The sequence below is a fragment of the Monodon monoceros genome, unplaced genomic scaffold (assembly GCF_005190385.1).
Source record: "Monodon monoceros isolate NGI ecotype Baffin Bay Population unplaced genomic scaffold, NGI_Narwhal_1 Super_Scaffold_1, whole genome shotgun sequence".
NCBI lineage: Eukaryota > Metazoa > Chordata > Mammalia > Artiodactyla > Monodontidae > Monodon > Monodon monoceros.
In genome coordinates this window covers 81,928,848-81,943,707 of record NW_021703765.1, presented here as the reverse complement: position 1 = coordinate 81,943,707, position 14,860 = coordinate 81,928,848, and the positions used below count along the sequence as shown (strand labels likewise).

The following is a 14,860-nucleotide window of genomic DNA, read 5'->3' as shown; positions in this document are numbered from 1 at the left end:
CGTCAATCACAGGCCCACGCAGTCTACGCTCGTATCATGAGACTCTCTCTTCCTGATGCCCCTGCTTTGCACGTGAGGATAAATAACTCACCCAGGGATGCACGGCCAGCAAAGCCAGGCCAGCCCTTAGCCCCTGGGCTGCACTGACCGGTGCCCAGCGCAGGGGCCACGCCCAGAGCAGAGGAAGAATGGTCAGGGACGTGGATGCCCGGCATGTCCTCTAACGGGCCCGGCCTCGTGGCTCCTGAGGGTCCCTCGTCCCCGAGGTTGGAAAGGTCCCTGATCAGGAAGTGGGGGTCCCAGTAAGTCCTGCTCTGCTGCTTCTTCCTTCCCCATGGTGGGGCTCAGTGCGTGCTTCCTGCCTTGCCTGGGCCACGCCGCAGCTGGCGCACCCTGGTCCCTGGTGCCCCTGGGGCTTACGGGGATAAAGAGGCCCGCCGCCCTCCCGCACAGAGCACAAAGCTCAGCCCCAAAGGAAGGGATCAGAAACGGCAATTATGGAGCAAACTCTCCATAAGCAAACCTTCCACGAGCAAATCTGCAGAGGACGGACATCAGAAAACCTCACGTGGTCGTGAAGTCACAGGAGCCGTGACCGGGCGTCTCCTGCTGGATACTCGCAACACCGCCTGTCGCACGTAACACACACTAACGCAGCCAATGCACACGGCTGGGTGTGGGGAAAGAAAGCAAGGATCGTTCACTTTTACACTTAAAGAGAGATCCCGCTACTTCTGGCTCCTTCTCTCCTGCTGATTGCGAGTCACCAGCCGGGGAGACGGGAGGCCATCGTGACACCGTTTCCTCCCAGCCTGGCTGGTCCTGCCCCGCAGCTGCCCACACCCCGACCCAAGATGTCATGGGGAAATCACACGGAATGTTCCCCTGTGGGGGCCGCACACCCAGGGCACTTGAGGGGACCCCGACTCACGTTCACGCCGAAGTCTGGGGACGTGGAGCTCCAGATGGCGCCAACGCTCGTGGCCGCCAGCATGGCCTCCACGGCGTGCGCACTGTTGGGTAAATAACCTGTGGGGGGAATACAGGGAGAAAGCTTGGCTCAGTGTGTGAGGATGCCGCGGACTTCCAGAAGCACCTCCCGGAGTCACGGTGGGAGTGGGGAGAGGGGCTGGCTGTGAGCGGCTCACAGAGCAGGGCCAGGCCCAACCCAACCACCTTGACATCTCCTGTTCGGATGACCCAGTCACTGCTGTCAGCCTGACCGCTTCCCATCATCACCCCCTCCAACGCATTCTGATCAGGGATCCCTGCACGATCCTGGCCTCTTTGTCGCTCCGCTCCGCCTCCCACTGTGGGCTCGGTCACAACAGCCTCCCTTCAGTCCTAAGCTCCCCCTGCCTCAGGGCCTTTGCACAAGCTGCCTGCGTTGCCTGGACACTTCCACCCACACCAGCCCCCCCTACTCATCCTTCAGCTCCGAAGGCAAATGGAACTCCCTCAGGGAAGCCTCCTCCAAGGCCACCCTAAGAACTCAGGTCCCCTGGCCAGTCGCCCACAAAGCACACCGTATTTCTCCCTCACCAGATCTAGCATGATGATCATCTAAGTATAATCACCTTAACTGGCAGCTTCATATCTGGTTCTCTCGTGAGGGCAGGGACGTTGCCTGCCTCGCTCCCTGCTTTACCTAATGCCTTTCGGTGCGCCCTGCAGATCAAGGTCCGCAGATACTGGTCTACTGGCCGGCTGGTGGGAGGATGCTTGGATGGAGGGAGGGAAGGAGAGGCTGCAGGGGAATGAAGACTGAGCAGATCAGTCAAGACATACACAGTCCTGCAAGGGACTCAGCCCTCCATCTAGTAGGAAGCTGAGTTTTGTTTTGTTTTGTTTTTGGCCGCACCACGTGGCCTGCGACCAGGGATCCGAACCTGGGACCCCTGCAGTGGAAGCATGGAGCCTTCACCACTGGACCCCCAGGGAAGTCCTCTGGGCTTTTATGATAATAGAGGCAGAGACTCTTTATGGACGAAAAGACTGCGATCAATTAAACAGACCGTCCTAAATGCTCCAGAGGAAAAAGGATTTGTGCACAAGGCACCAGGGAGCAGGTCCAGGGCCTGCCCTGAACACGGCTCCCTCCCTGGGTGACACGAAAGCCCTCTGGGCTCCAGCACCCCGTGGTGCCCTGAACAGCTCTCCCGCTGCCCCTCCTCCCATGGCTCTGGACTGCCTACTTGACCATAGCGGTGGGTACTTCGTTTTTTTGGGTTCACTGCATCTCCCCTGCTGGGTGTCCCATGGGGCAGGGGTCGTGCATTGCTCCCACGGCCCCCGGGCCCCGCCCAGCCCTGGCACACAGCAGGCCCGCTGACGGATGTCAGCTGCCAAGAAGAGACTTGGCTGTGAGCGTACTGAGGTGTCTCCACGGTGCCATCGCCCCAGGCAGGGCGGGACTCACCACCCAGGGAGGCTGGGTGACCTGCTGGCTGTGGGGACTGACACGCAGCCAGGAGACGCCCGCTTCACAGACAAGGAGCAGCGCCGTGAGCAGTGAGCAGCTGTAACCGCATCTCTGAAGGCCTCCAAGCATCTCCCCATTCAATCTCCCTCTGCACAAGATCTTCCCTAGCGCTCTCTTCTGGGAAACACAGTCCCCTGTCCTAGTAACTGTGATCAGGTCAAATTAGAATCCAAGATGTGACACTCAAGAAGGGGGTGTCACCAAGCACCAGCCTGATTCTGAGGAGTGAAGGGCAACGGAGCAGGCGTCCCCCACGTAAGCACAGCCAAGCAGCAGCCCCAGGATGTCCTGTTCTCCGTTTCTCCTTCTCAAGAAACGTTTGCTTCAAAGGGAGATTTTTAAAAATGAAAATTGGAGGGAAGAAAAATTACTGGAAGGTAGAAGAACCTTTTGAATTCCTTTTCTAGACAAATTAAATTGGACCACGAAGAACCCAAGATATTGAGGTTTCAACCACAAAAATGCCTGCTCTGACCCAGCACTCTCATGCATTCATCCAATAAACACTCATTATACACCTACTATGAGCCAGGTACCCACAGACTGAGATGCAGCAGTGAAGAGAAGACAAAGCCCCATCCTCTGGTACAGGAGGACAGACGTGCACACACACACGCACACACACACACACGAATAATCCTGTGATTTCAAGGAGGCAGCAGGCGACAAAGGAAAATAAAGCGGGGTGCAGAGAGAGTGGTGATGGATTTTTCCACAGGACAGCACGGACAGCTTCTGAGCAGAGACCTCAACGAACCAGGGTAAACCCTTGGATCTGTAGAACACTCCATCCAGGGCCGAGACAGGCGATCATGCGGCACATCCCTTACCCGTCCTTTACTATTCATTCCTCTCCAGTCACGTAACACAGTGAGCGGTCGCTCCATGCCCAGCTCCATCATCTGAGAAGGACACTCGGGGTCTGGCCCCTTCACATGGTTTACACAGGGTAAGGCTGCCCTCTTTGCAAACACACGCTGAGCGCCCACTTGCAGTGAGTCCCACGGGAGAGGCACGGTCACGCCAACATGCCGGTGGCTTCTCCTGCTGACGGCCCGGCCTGCAGCCCTGGTCCCATGGCCCCCGGAGGTGGGGAGGGCGGCCCAGCAGCCAGACCCCCAGGCCTCATGGGTTTTAGAGCCAAACAAAGAAGACTGATGCTCAAATAATCACAAAACCAAACAGGTAACTACCAATGACGCATCCTTTGAAGAATGAAAACGAGATGCCGACAGAGGGTCCAACAGGAGGGCCTGGCTCAGGGGCAACCAGGGGGCTTCCCGGAGTGAGGCCATCTGGGGACAGAGCTGGGGGCAGGCGGGGCGGAGGCCGGGTTCCCAACAAAGGCTCTGCCGGACCCTCTTAGGAGGACAGGGGCCGGGAGGGGAGTGCAGAGGCAGGAAGGAAGCAAGCGCACGGGGCCGCCGACCCGGCTGCAGGTTCTCATCCCCACCCTGGAGGCAGCGGCGGTCAGCGAGCCTCCAAGCAGGGGACGGACACCATTGATGCCACTGGGGTTGGTGCCACGAGTGAAGTCGTGTGGCCAGAGGACAGAGAAGACCTCTTCTTTGGTTTAAGAATAAGATCTGATGCCTGATCCCGGAAGGAGCAATTTAAACTCTGACCCCATAAAAAAAAATTTTTAAAAAATAAAAATAAATAAAAAATAAACTCTGACCCCAGCACTGCAGCAAAAAGCACACAGAACCCCAGCCAGACCCAGACTGGGAACCGCCTCTGGACACATCCGTCATTGTCACCAGCCCCTCCCGGGGTGCGTGTGGATGGGCAGGGCCGAGAAAGCCCACCTAACTTCTCTGCCCACGGGAGACTCTACATAACAAGCCCCTCAGCCTCTCTGCTGCCCTGTTTAAAGATGCAGAAACTCGAGGTCCAGGGAGGAGAAAGTCATCCAAACCCACAGGCCCAAAGGCAGCGCCAGGCACCGAGGGAAGGTCTCCTGACTCCAGGGAGTAGATGCTGCTAAACAAGTTCCCACCAGGAAGAACTAAGTGCAAGAAGCCGCACTGAGTGAGGAGGCCCAGGTGGGGATCCCAAGGAACAGTGTGGCCTAGGGCCACCAGCCAGCCACCAGGAACCTCGGGCCCAGGCGCACGCTGCTGTATCGCGGCACCGAATAATTACAACCCATCGTCCAACAGACATGTGATGAAGTGTCCTGGCTATCAAATTTCATGCCTCTCTAACTCTCAGGGAACTTCCTGGCGGCTGAGTGGTTAGGACTCTGCGCTTTCACTGCCGAGGACCCAAGTTCAGTCCCTGGTCGGGGAACTGAGATCCCACAAGTGGCTCGGCCAAAAAAAAGTGACTGTCTATTTATTACCTCCAGAGGCTGAGTATATCCACACACTTTCAGTTAACGACCTTATGAACTGAAATTGTCTATACTGTTTAAATCAACACCCGTTTTTTTTAATAAAGTCCTTTCCAAGTTTAAAAAAAAAAAATGATTAGTTTACTTTTCTCTTCTGGGCCTCAGTTTTTCATCTGGGAAACGAGCAGGCTGGTGGCACCTGCCCTGGCGTCTGTGGGTCAGAGGAAATCAGTCTAGTGAGTCTCTCCACTGACAAAACTCCCTCTGCTGGGTTTTGGGGGTTAGGAATCAGTCTACAATCATGTCAGCACAGATGGCAAAAATCACAGAATGGAAACCAGCCCTCAGGAATTCCTCAGGAAAGCATCGAGTTGGAGGTGGGCAGACCCAGAAAATGCAGCAGCTTTTCCCGACCCTGGAAGGGGTCCTGGCTTTGTCATCAAGGACCTGATGAACTTTCTGGTTTGTGTTTAGTTTAAGGACCACATTTCATTAAAAAAATAATAACTAATTCATTAAAAAAATTATTATTAATAATAATGTAGACGTCTGTGAGCACTGGCTCAGGAGGACGTGCCCACATGGAGGCCGGGAGCCGGGGACCCTCACACCCCAGCTCACTCTGGCTGGGCCGCACTTGCAACGATCGTCCCTCTTCGTCCGGTTTGTGCCGCACGTGTACACACGCGAAGCCGTGTGCGTGCAATCTGACCCGACCCCACCTCATTCCTTCCAAGCCACTCCCCTGCCCCCACTGTGACAGGCACCAGAAGTACCCACCGACGACCCGGTCTCCTCTCCTCACGCCCATCTTCCTCATCGCCGCGGCGTACAAAGCCACCTGTCGCCGCAGCTCTTCAAAACTCACCTTCACGATCTCCTCCCTGCCTTCCCCTGGGAAGAGAAAAAGGACAGGTCATCCTCGGACCATCCTAAAAAGAGAGGTTCTGAGTCACAGACACGGATGAAAACTCACACCTGTTCAAACACAGGTTAGACATACGCGCCCAGGAGACGCTACACAGGTGCAGGGAATGCAAACCAGATGCAGGTTTAATCGACGTTCCGGAAAAGAAAAGCTTGGGAAAGGGCATCCTTGAGACGCACGCCCAGAATTTGCCATTTAAAGATTCTTTTTTTACTACTGGGAATGTTTTTATTAAGTGAAGAATCCTTTGATTTGGTTGTGGTTTTTTTAACATAATTTTCCAAGGGCTGGGGGAGGAGATGGGGAAATCAGTGTTTAGCGGGTACAGAGCTTCAGTGAAAAAGTTCCAGGGATCTACTTCACAACAATGTGAACGTACTTAACACCACTGAATTGTACATGTAAAAGTGGTTAAGATGGTAAAGTTAGTATTTTGTGTTTTTCACCACACACACAAAAAAAGGTGCCGAGCTATTGTTTGGAATCATATACTGCAGGTTCTGAGTGCTTCGGAGCCTCTCTGAACACGTGGCCCCGTCACACTAAGAGAGGAAAATCCGAGTAGCTGTCGGGACTCACGTGCCACGTAAAGGGCCACTCCGTCATTTTCCCTGTGTTGCAGGAGGTTTTCCGCGTAGTTGAGGCGACTGCCTTTGAACCACTCGGGGACATCCGCAATCCCTTTGGACATGTCCACGACCTACAGAGGACAACAGCAAACCAAGACACACACGTGCGTGAGAGCAACATCAGATGCAGAGAAGGGATTCCGCGTCACAGGAGGCCAGCTAACTCGCCAGCCCAAGGCATCACTAGATCGCTGTACAGACTGAACGCTGACCTGGCCCAAAAGCTTGAAACTGAGAACAGAAATGAATGCGATGTTGTGTACCTGACAGTTGCTGAGAGTAGATCTCAAGCATTATCACCACAAAAAAAAAAAAAGAAAAAGGTAACTGTGTGAGGTGACGGATGTGTCAGTTAACTTGGTACTCATTCCGCAAGGCATATGTATATCAAATCATTCACGTGTACACTTGAAATAGATACAATTATATGTATCAGGACTTCACTGGTGGTGCAGTGGTTAAGACTCCGTGCTCCCTATGCAGGGGCCCCGGGTTCAATCTCAGGGAACTGGATCCCACACGCATGCCGCAACTAAGAGTTCGCATGCCGCAACTAAGGAGCACCCCTGCCGTTACTAAGACCCAGCGCAACCAAATAAAAAAAACAAATTAGATGTATCAATTATTCCTCACTAAAGTTAAAAAAAATTAATGCCAAGGGAAAACTCCGCCCCACTAGTTTAGTCTGCTAATTATTAAGCACCTACTTTATGAGTGATGCTGATGACAAAAGGACAGACGGACAGACACGGCAGCTACCACATGTTCCAGGGCTGACCAGAGCATGGAAACCAGGAGATCAAAGTGCACGGCCCACCGGACACCCTGCCACAGTTTTTAGGAAGTTGGATCCGTGCCTCAGCCATCAGGGCTGGAACCTTGGTTTCTTCTTCAGGTGAACCTTTCAGAATGGCTCACCCCATAATCAAACCAAACATACAACAGACTTCTTATTCCCTGGATATTTATTGAGGGAATAAATAAAAATCTCTAAAATCCAGGTAAATAACAAAACTACTGATAGTTTAAAAAACAATTACAGGGGGCTTCCCTGGTGGTGCAGTGGCTGAGAATCCGTCTGCCAATGCAGAGGACACGGGTTCGAGCCCTGGTCCGGGAAGATCCCACATGCCGCGGAGCAACTAAGCCTGTGCACCACAACTACTGAGCCTGAGCTCTAGAGCCCGTGAGCCACAACTACTGAGCTCGCGTGCCACAACTACTGAAGCCCACATGCCTAGAGCCCGTGCTCCGCAACAAGAGAAGCCATGAGAAGCCCGCGCACCGCAACAAAGAGTAGTTCCCACTCGCTGCAACTAGAGAAAGCCTGCGCACAGCAATGAAGACCCAACGCAGCCAAAAATAAATAAATAAATAAATTTTAAAAAGAAAAAACAATTACAGTATGGGGACTTCCCTGGTGGTCCAGTGGTTGAGACTCCACACTTCCACGGCGGGGGGCCCAGGTTCCATCCCTGGTTGGGGAACTAAGATCCCACAGGCCGCACAGTGCGGCCAAAAAAAAATAAATAAAACAAATAAATTTTTAAAATGTGAATGTATGGAACATCACTGAACTGTACACTTTAAAATGGATAAAATGGTAAATTTTGTATTATGTGTATTTTACCGCAATTCTAAAAAATTTTAATAAAACAAAAATACAGCGATGCCCTACTCTTTGGATCACTCAGATTCCCAGGACGAGGCATGGGTCCACACGCATCGGGGGGCCCGGAGCCTGCAGAGTCCCCATGAGGTCCGTGACCCCAACACAATTTCCTGCCAACTCTCTAGGGCAATGATTTTTTCCCGCTGATGTGGGGATTTAGAAGAAGATATGATTTAGTCTTCCTCAAAATTAACACTTCATTTTGGATCAGAACCACGAAGAGATAATGTGTAAGCACAATCTCTACTTACCTCATCATACGTGCGTGAGAAGACAATTCCACTGAATTTCCAGAACTCTGCCCAGAAGTCCGGATATGACTCAACTGACCAATGATATAAGTCATCATAATTTTCTGAAACAAAAAAGAAAGAAAAAAAGGCACATGACTCCTACAAGTCTTAGGAGGAAAGTCTTGGTTCGGTGATAAGACGGACACACCTGAGGAGTTACGTGTGTCTGAGGGGTTCAAAGACGCCTGATGAGAGAGGGTCTTGGGAGCGCAGGTCGTCTTAGTTTCTGTTAAAGCAAACCCACCACCGCTACTCCCCAAATGAATAAAAGTCACGAGGCGGTGATTTTATACCTTAACCAGCATGCCTAAGAACCATGGACTCTGGACCCAGAAGGCCTGGGTTCAAATCCTGGCTTGGCCATTTATTAGCTGTGAGGCCTCAGGCAATCTATGTAAGTGCTTTTTAAGTCACCTTGGTCCTCACAAATTGCAAAGAGCTCCAGCACCAAAAACTCCTCCGGGCTGACACGAGAGACGGCGCAGGGCCTCCCCCTGAAGACCTGGAAAGCCCATCATCACAAAGGGCGCCACCACAGCATCCGGGAGGGCGGAGGATGTAACCAGCCTGCCGACCCGGGGAGCGAGCAGTCACAGCAGCATCTCAGCACCGCAAGGACCCCAGCGGACGGCGGAGGAGTGGGTGGGCTTTGAGCGGAAACTTTCCCACCGTCCACGACTCAGCCAAGGGATTGACACGATTCTCCAGTCGAGCAGGGGCTCCTGGGGCTTCTGCCCACACGTGTCCCCCGCCGTCCCCCCACCCAGCTCAGGGGCTGCGATCTGGAAGCCTGGGGGACGGACCACCGGCACGTTTAGTTCAGTCTGCACGATGCTCAGAAACTGGGCTGACGTTAAATTCGGTTTCCAAATAAAGTGCAGGATTTCTGGCCTCTCCTGAGAACGTCTGGCCATGGAAGCTGGCCAACGAGTGTCGCCTCCTGGTATTTACGTCCCTGTGTCGTCCCCTCCCCCCGCTGAGCCCGACTGTTAAGGAAATGACCGAGTGCACCTTGTGAGGCTGGGTCACAAAGTCCTAAGGACACCGCAGCTTCCGCCTTGATCACTTGCTCTGCAGGAAGCCAGTGGCCATGTTGTGAGGACACTCAAGCAGTCCTAGGCGGCGTGAAACGGAGGCCTCCCGCCCACGACCAGCACTGACTCACTGCCACGTGAGCCGGCCCCTGGGAAGTGGGCCTCCAGCCCCAGCCCACAGGTGGATGCAGCCACGGGAGACCCAGAGCCAGAACCACCAGCTAAGCCACTCCCAGAAGCCTGGCCCGCGGAAACTGAGAAATACTAAACATTTACCGTCGTTTTACGTCACTAAGTCTTGGGGTGGTTTGCAACGCAGCAGTAGGTAGCTGGTGCCCTGTCACTGCACACGGTGACGGTCAGCTGGAGCAGCTAACAGCTGCCCCACCTGGCCCTTCACACCCACGCGAGAGGCAACCTAACCCGGCGGTGACGAGCACTGAGCCCAGCTCCACGGCTCACAGCTGCGAGATCTCAACCACGACTCTGAGCTTCCACTTTCTCAGCTGGGAAACGAGATCAAAGCTGCAGCTACTTGGCCAGGTTACTGAGGATTAAGTGAGTTAATCCGTGTAAAGTTCCCGAATGGGGCCTGGCGTGCAGGAAGCGCTCACTAAATATTAGCTGTTATTAATACCCCTGTCACCTGCCTGGTCCCCGCAGGCATCCGAGTTTGTAAGCCTCGCTTGCCACTTCACCTGCTCCTTCCTCTCCATCTGTGAGAATTCTGACCAGCCTACACCTTCAAGTCTCAGCTCAAGATCCTGCCAGCCCTCTTCAACAGCGTCCTGATAGACCCGGAGCTCAGAAGGCGGACAGCACGCATCCCTACACCCGCTGCTCAGAGCTGCTACCTTTGCACGAGCCTTCTCCCCACAAGTACACCTGAGCTGCTGGAGAATAGAGACCAGGCCTTCTGTTTGTTGGCCAGCTCTGTCCCAGATGCTGGCACGCAGAGGCGAGTCACAGTTTGTGGTATAAAGACACTTGAGGACTTCCCTGGCGGTCCAGTGGTTAAGACTCCACGCTTCCACTGCAGGGGACACAGGCTCGATCCCCGGTCAGGGAAATTAGATCCCGTATGCTGCTCAGCCAAAAAAAATGCTCACAAATAAATGAACAGGCAAGACAGGCTGAAAGTCCAAATTACATGCACTTGGAGAGCAGAGGAAAAGAGAAAACGGTCAGAGAGAATAATCAGAGAGAAGGCAGCATTTGAGTTGGCTCTTAAAGCAAAGACCAAAACGTCCAGGGCCAGGTCCACGGAAAGGAGAGAAGCAGGGTGGGTTAACCATCAGCCGTGGGAGAGGAGGAAAAGAAAAACACCAAGGTCTAAGCCACCCCCAGACCAAGAGAGGAGCCCCACTCAGCCCAGCTGGTGCCGTCACGTGAGCACACAGACCCAGCAGCACGGGCCTTTGGGTTTTCAAAAGAAGTTGCAAATCTTACTTTTCCTATGCGGTCTTTCGGTGTGTGAGCCGCCCGAACTAAGTCTGCAGGCCCGACGTGGCCCGCAGGCTACCAGTCCCAGCCTTGAAGGGCAGAGAGGAGCTGGGCAGGCAGACGGGGAGCTACTGGTGCCTCTGCCAGTGTCTACTCAGCAAACCCCACAGGCCAGGTGCGGGTGGGCGCTCGGCCCGATCATCTGTCACCCAGTGATACGGGTCCTCTCATTATGCCCATTCTACAGGTGAGGAAACCAAGGCTCGGGAGATCGGGTGACTTCCTTCTGATCACACAGCTAGTAAGTGGTGGAGCCACTTCAAAATCCCGGCAGTCAGATTACAGCTCAGTCTCCCGCACCTCACAGGACGGCCCTTCTGTGAAATCGTTCTGTAAAGCAGCAGGGGGAACAGCTGGCAGAGGAAAGAGAGACAGAACCACGGCACGGTAACACAGAAGAATGCAGTTCCACTCCTGGCTCTTCTTAGGAATCAAGTCTGTCCCCCAGGGAATTCCCTGGTGGCCCAGTGGTTAGGACTCCGTGCTCTCACTGCCGAGGGCCTGGGTTCAATCCCTGGTCGGGGAACTAAGATGCCACAAGCCGCGCAGCGTGGCAAAAAAAAAAAAAAGGTCTATCCCCCAATCCAGCACACATTACCAACTACCACCTGAAACAAGGCCTGGCGAGTAATAAGCCACACCTGTCTACAGGGGTTCACTGTCCAGGGGGCAGGAGGGCGGGAGAGGGATGCAGCTGGGCTAGCCAAGGGAAGGGGCTCCGTGGAGGCTATGACACCCACCATGCTGTGGAGGACTTGGAAGCCACCAGGCGGCAGGGTTTGCAAATCCTCAGTCAACAAGGAGCCACTGTAAGCCCTGGAGCCCAGGCGTGACAAAGTCAGGCCTGTGCATCAAGGCTGCTCTGGCAGAGCCCGCACGCAGGCGGCACTGAAGGGCAGAGGGAGGAAAAGCAGGAAGCAGGGAAACCAGCCAGTTCAGGGCAGAGGAAACGAGGGCCCCAGGGGAGATGCTGACGCTGGGCTGGAAAGGGGACGATGTAAGAAGTCAGACGGCCCACACCTCCATTTCTGTGAGGCTCCCTGAGAACTGTGATGCCACCAACAGAAACACAGGGGTCCCTGCAGCCAGCGGAGGGGGCCCGAAGGGGAGGGAAAGGGCCATAATGAGTTGCAAACCCCTGAGGCGGGGAGGGTGAAGAAGGTAGGTAGACCAGCCAGGTGGATGCGGGGGAAAGCGTCTCATCCGGAAAAGGGCCTCCTCGCCCAGGTCCACACCCAGCCAGGTGGCTCCCGAGGCCAGGGCGGCAGCTGGAAGGGGGGCCCTTGACTAGGTCCGGTTCGGGGCTGGGAGTGTAAACACGTGAGGGGACGGAGTTCGGCCCCAATCCCAGAGGCAGACTCCTACCTGACCACCCTTCTCCCCAGTGCCCAGAATCCATGCTGGCCTCTAGCAGGGTCAGCCTGGGGAGGGGATGAGGGGGCAGCACGAGGTACTGTTGGCTGACAAGTGACTCCCCACCAACAGAAGGGAAGAGCTAAAAGCCAGAAAGGCCCTGGGTCGGGGAGGAAGCCCCCAAGGCTCGAGGGCAGGACCCCAGGGAGCACACCTCACAGGTAGGAACGCCTAGCAAGGGACCTCTCAGTCCACAGGGGTTCCAAGACCAGATGGGGAACACTCTCAGGGAGATGGATGCTGCAGTGAAGAGGGGACCGGCTCCCTGAAAGCAGAGGAGGTGACAACCCGCACAGACAAGGGGGCAAAACCGCACAGTCAGAAGATGTCCCACCCCTGGGGAGGGGCCCCCCGTCCAGCGGCTCGTCCAACCCCCAGAGGAGGGAGACTGGAAATCAGGAGACCATTCCAACAACTAGAAGGGACCCTGACACCAACGCCCTGGAAAAGGGGGCGCCCGGGACCCCAGGAGGAGGGTCCCTCTGTCAGGTGGTCCCTCGGACCCCCAAGGGGGGGCGCCCGATTTCTGGAAGCTCCCGGCCCCGGGAGGTGGCCGGGGAGCCCCCAGGACGCGCGCCCCCACTCACCCAGCGCCAGGCCGTAGGCAGCGCCCACGACCGCCCGGAAGCGGTCCATCTGCGTGTTCTTCTTGCTGTCAGGCTCCCACATCACCTGGCACTCCAGGATCTCCTCCCGCCCACCCCGCGGCTCCTTGGACATGGCTGCGACGGGGACGACCGGCGGAAAGGCCGGGGCTGCGCGGTGATGGGGACCGGGCCACGGGACACGGGGCTGAGCGGAGCGGCCGACGTGGAACAACTTTAAGAGGAGATGCAGCCCTAACTGGACTCTCAGCAAGCCCCGCCCCCGAAGGCCCCGCCCCCGAAGGCCCCGCCCCCGAAGGTCCCGGCGTTCAGCTGTCCGGCTCCGCCCCGAATGTAACCCTCCGCGGGCCGCGCCTCGCAAAGGAGTGCTGCCGCCGCCCGGACTAGAGCCTGAGCCCGCAGACCCGGTGGGGCTGCGCAGGCGCGTTGGGCCCGGGCTCCCCGACCTCACCAGGAGAGCGAAGGGGTTAAAGCAGCGCCCGAAGGCAAGAGCCAGAAGCCGCAGGCTCGTTCATGTGTTCATTCACTCACGATTGATTTATTCTTCCTGCCCTTATTTACCGAGCGCCTGCTGGGTACCGGACACTGTGCGGGCTTTGCAGATACAACACAGAGCGAGGCAAAATTCCTGCCCTCTGTCAACAAGAGATAAGGGGTGGGGGACAGGTGTGGGGAGAAGCGGAGTCAATCAACAAATATTATACATTATATATATGTCATACATAGTATAATATATACAATAAAAAACAGTATACCAAGGAGTATCATAATATACATAATAGAGTAATATGTAGATTATCACTCATATAATAAAAGGTAATAAGTGCTATGAAAAATCAGGGGAGGGTAGAAAGCATGGGAGGAGTGTTTCTATTTAAAAAAGGTTGTCAGGGAAGGTCCCATTAAAAAGGGTACTTCTATCAATAACTTGAAGAAGGAGTGAGCTATTTAGTATCTGGGAGAAAAGTTTCCAGGCAGAGGGAACAGCAGGTGCTAGGGTCCTGAGGCAGGAGAGTGTTGGACTTGGTTAGTGAACTAGCAGGGAGGCCAATGTCTTTCACTAGAGAGACCTAGAGTAGAGAACAAGGTCAATAAAGGAAGAGGTGGAAGCTCAGGTGCGTCCTGGAGACCGTTGAAGACTTTGGTTTTACACTGGGTGACATGAGAACATTGGAAGGTGGTGAGCAGGACAAGCTCTGACTATAGCTGTCGTAGGAATCCCTCCAGCCGCTGTGTTGAGAATAGCCTTCAGGAAGTAAGGACATAAGCAGGGGGGCTGGTTACGATGATGTTGCAAGAGATGATGGTGGCTGTGGAGATGGAGAGAAAAATGGGATGGGATGTATTTTGAAGTTTTATTTACTGTAATCTTACTGCACGCTGGCACTGTGCTAGGGACCTTCCCATATTCCTCGTCGTTCTTTATTCTAACAGCAACCCAATCAGCTTCCCCCAATACAGTTTTTTGCAGTGTTGGAGTTTTAGGAAGCCACCCCCTACCTCCACCACTTAATCCTAAATAGTGTGCATCTCCCAGTCACGACAAAGATACATAGATTCTAACTTAAGACAGGGTGCTTCCAGAATAGCCCCCTCCCCTGACCTCCAAGTTCTGGACCAATTCTAGCTCTGTCTGCAAGTCATCTCCTTTGTGAAAGCATGAGTCCATCTCAACCCAGAAGAAGACTCATCTGCGAGGGATTCGTGTATGTATGTTCATCCCTTTAACACTGGAATGCACATTCCACGGTAGCAAAACCCTGTCTAACTGGTCACCACAAGGTCCCCAGAGCCCGATCCATAGTAGGTTTCTTTCTCCCCACCTGCCCTGCCCTAGGACCCTCCCAAACATGCGTGTGCAACGTCTTTCCAACATGGATTACAGCCCAGACGCTTATACGACGACCTTAGCATCACATATTATGGGGTGGTGTCCCCTCCTTTTTGACCCCCAAGGAGCTTTTCT

The 14,860-nt window shown here is 54.5% G+C and overlaps 1 protein-coding gene across 4 annotated transcripts in view; it reads right to left on the bottom strand.

Moving 5' to 3' along the window:
* AACS (acetoacetyl-CoA synthetase) overlaps positions 1–13,114 on the bottom strand; it is a 51,478-nt gene extending 38,364 nt beyond the window's left edge. For all 4 annotated transcript variants that reach the window (XR_003793332.1, XM_029221898.1, XM_029221919.1 and 1 more), the window contains exons 1-5: positions 12,877–13,114; positions 8,298–8,401; positions 6,325–6,445; positions 5,598–5,711; positions 932–1,029 (exon numbers count right to left, since the gene is read on the bottom strand). Coding sequence is in view for 3 of the 4 variants with exons in the window: in XM_029221898.1 (XP_029077731.1) it covers positions 932–1,029; positions 5,598–5,711; positions 6,325–6,445; positions 8,298–8,401; positions 12,877–13,009 (570 nt within the window). In the remaining variant the exon portion in view is untranslated. The remainder of the gene's footprint in view (positions 1–931; positions 1,030–5,597; positions 5,712–6,324; positions 6,446–8,297; positions 8,402–12,876) is intronic.
* Positions 13,115–14,860: the final 1,746 nt, after the last annotated feature.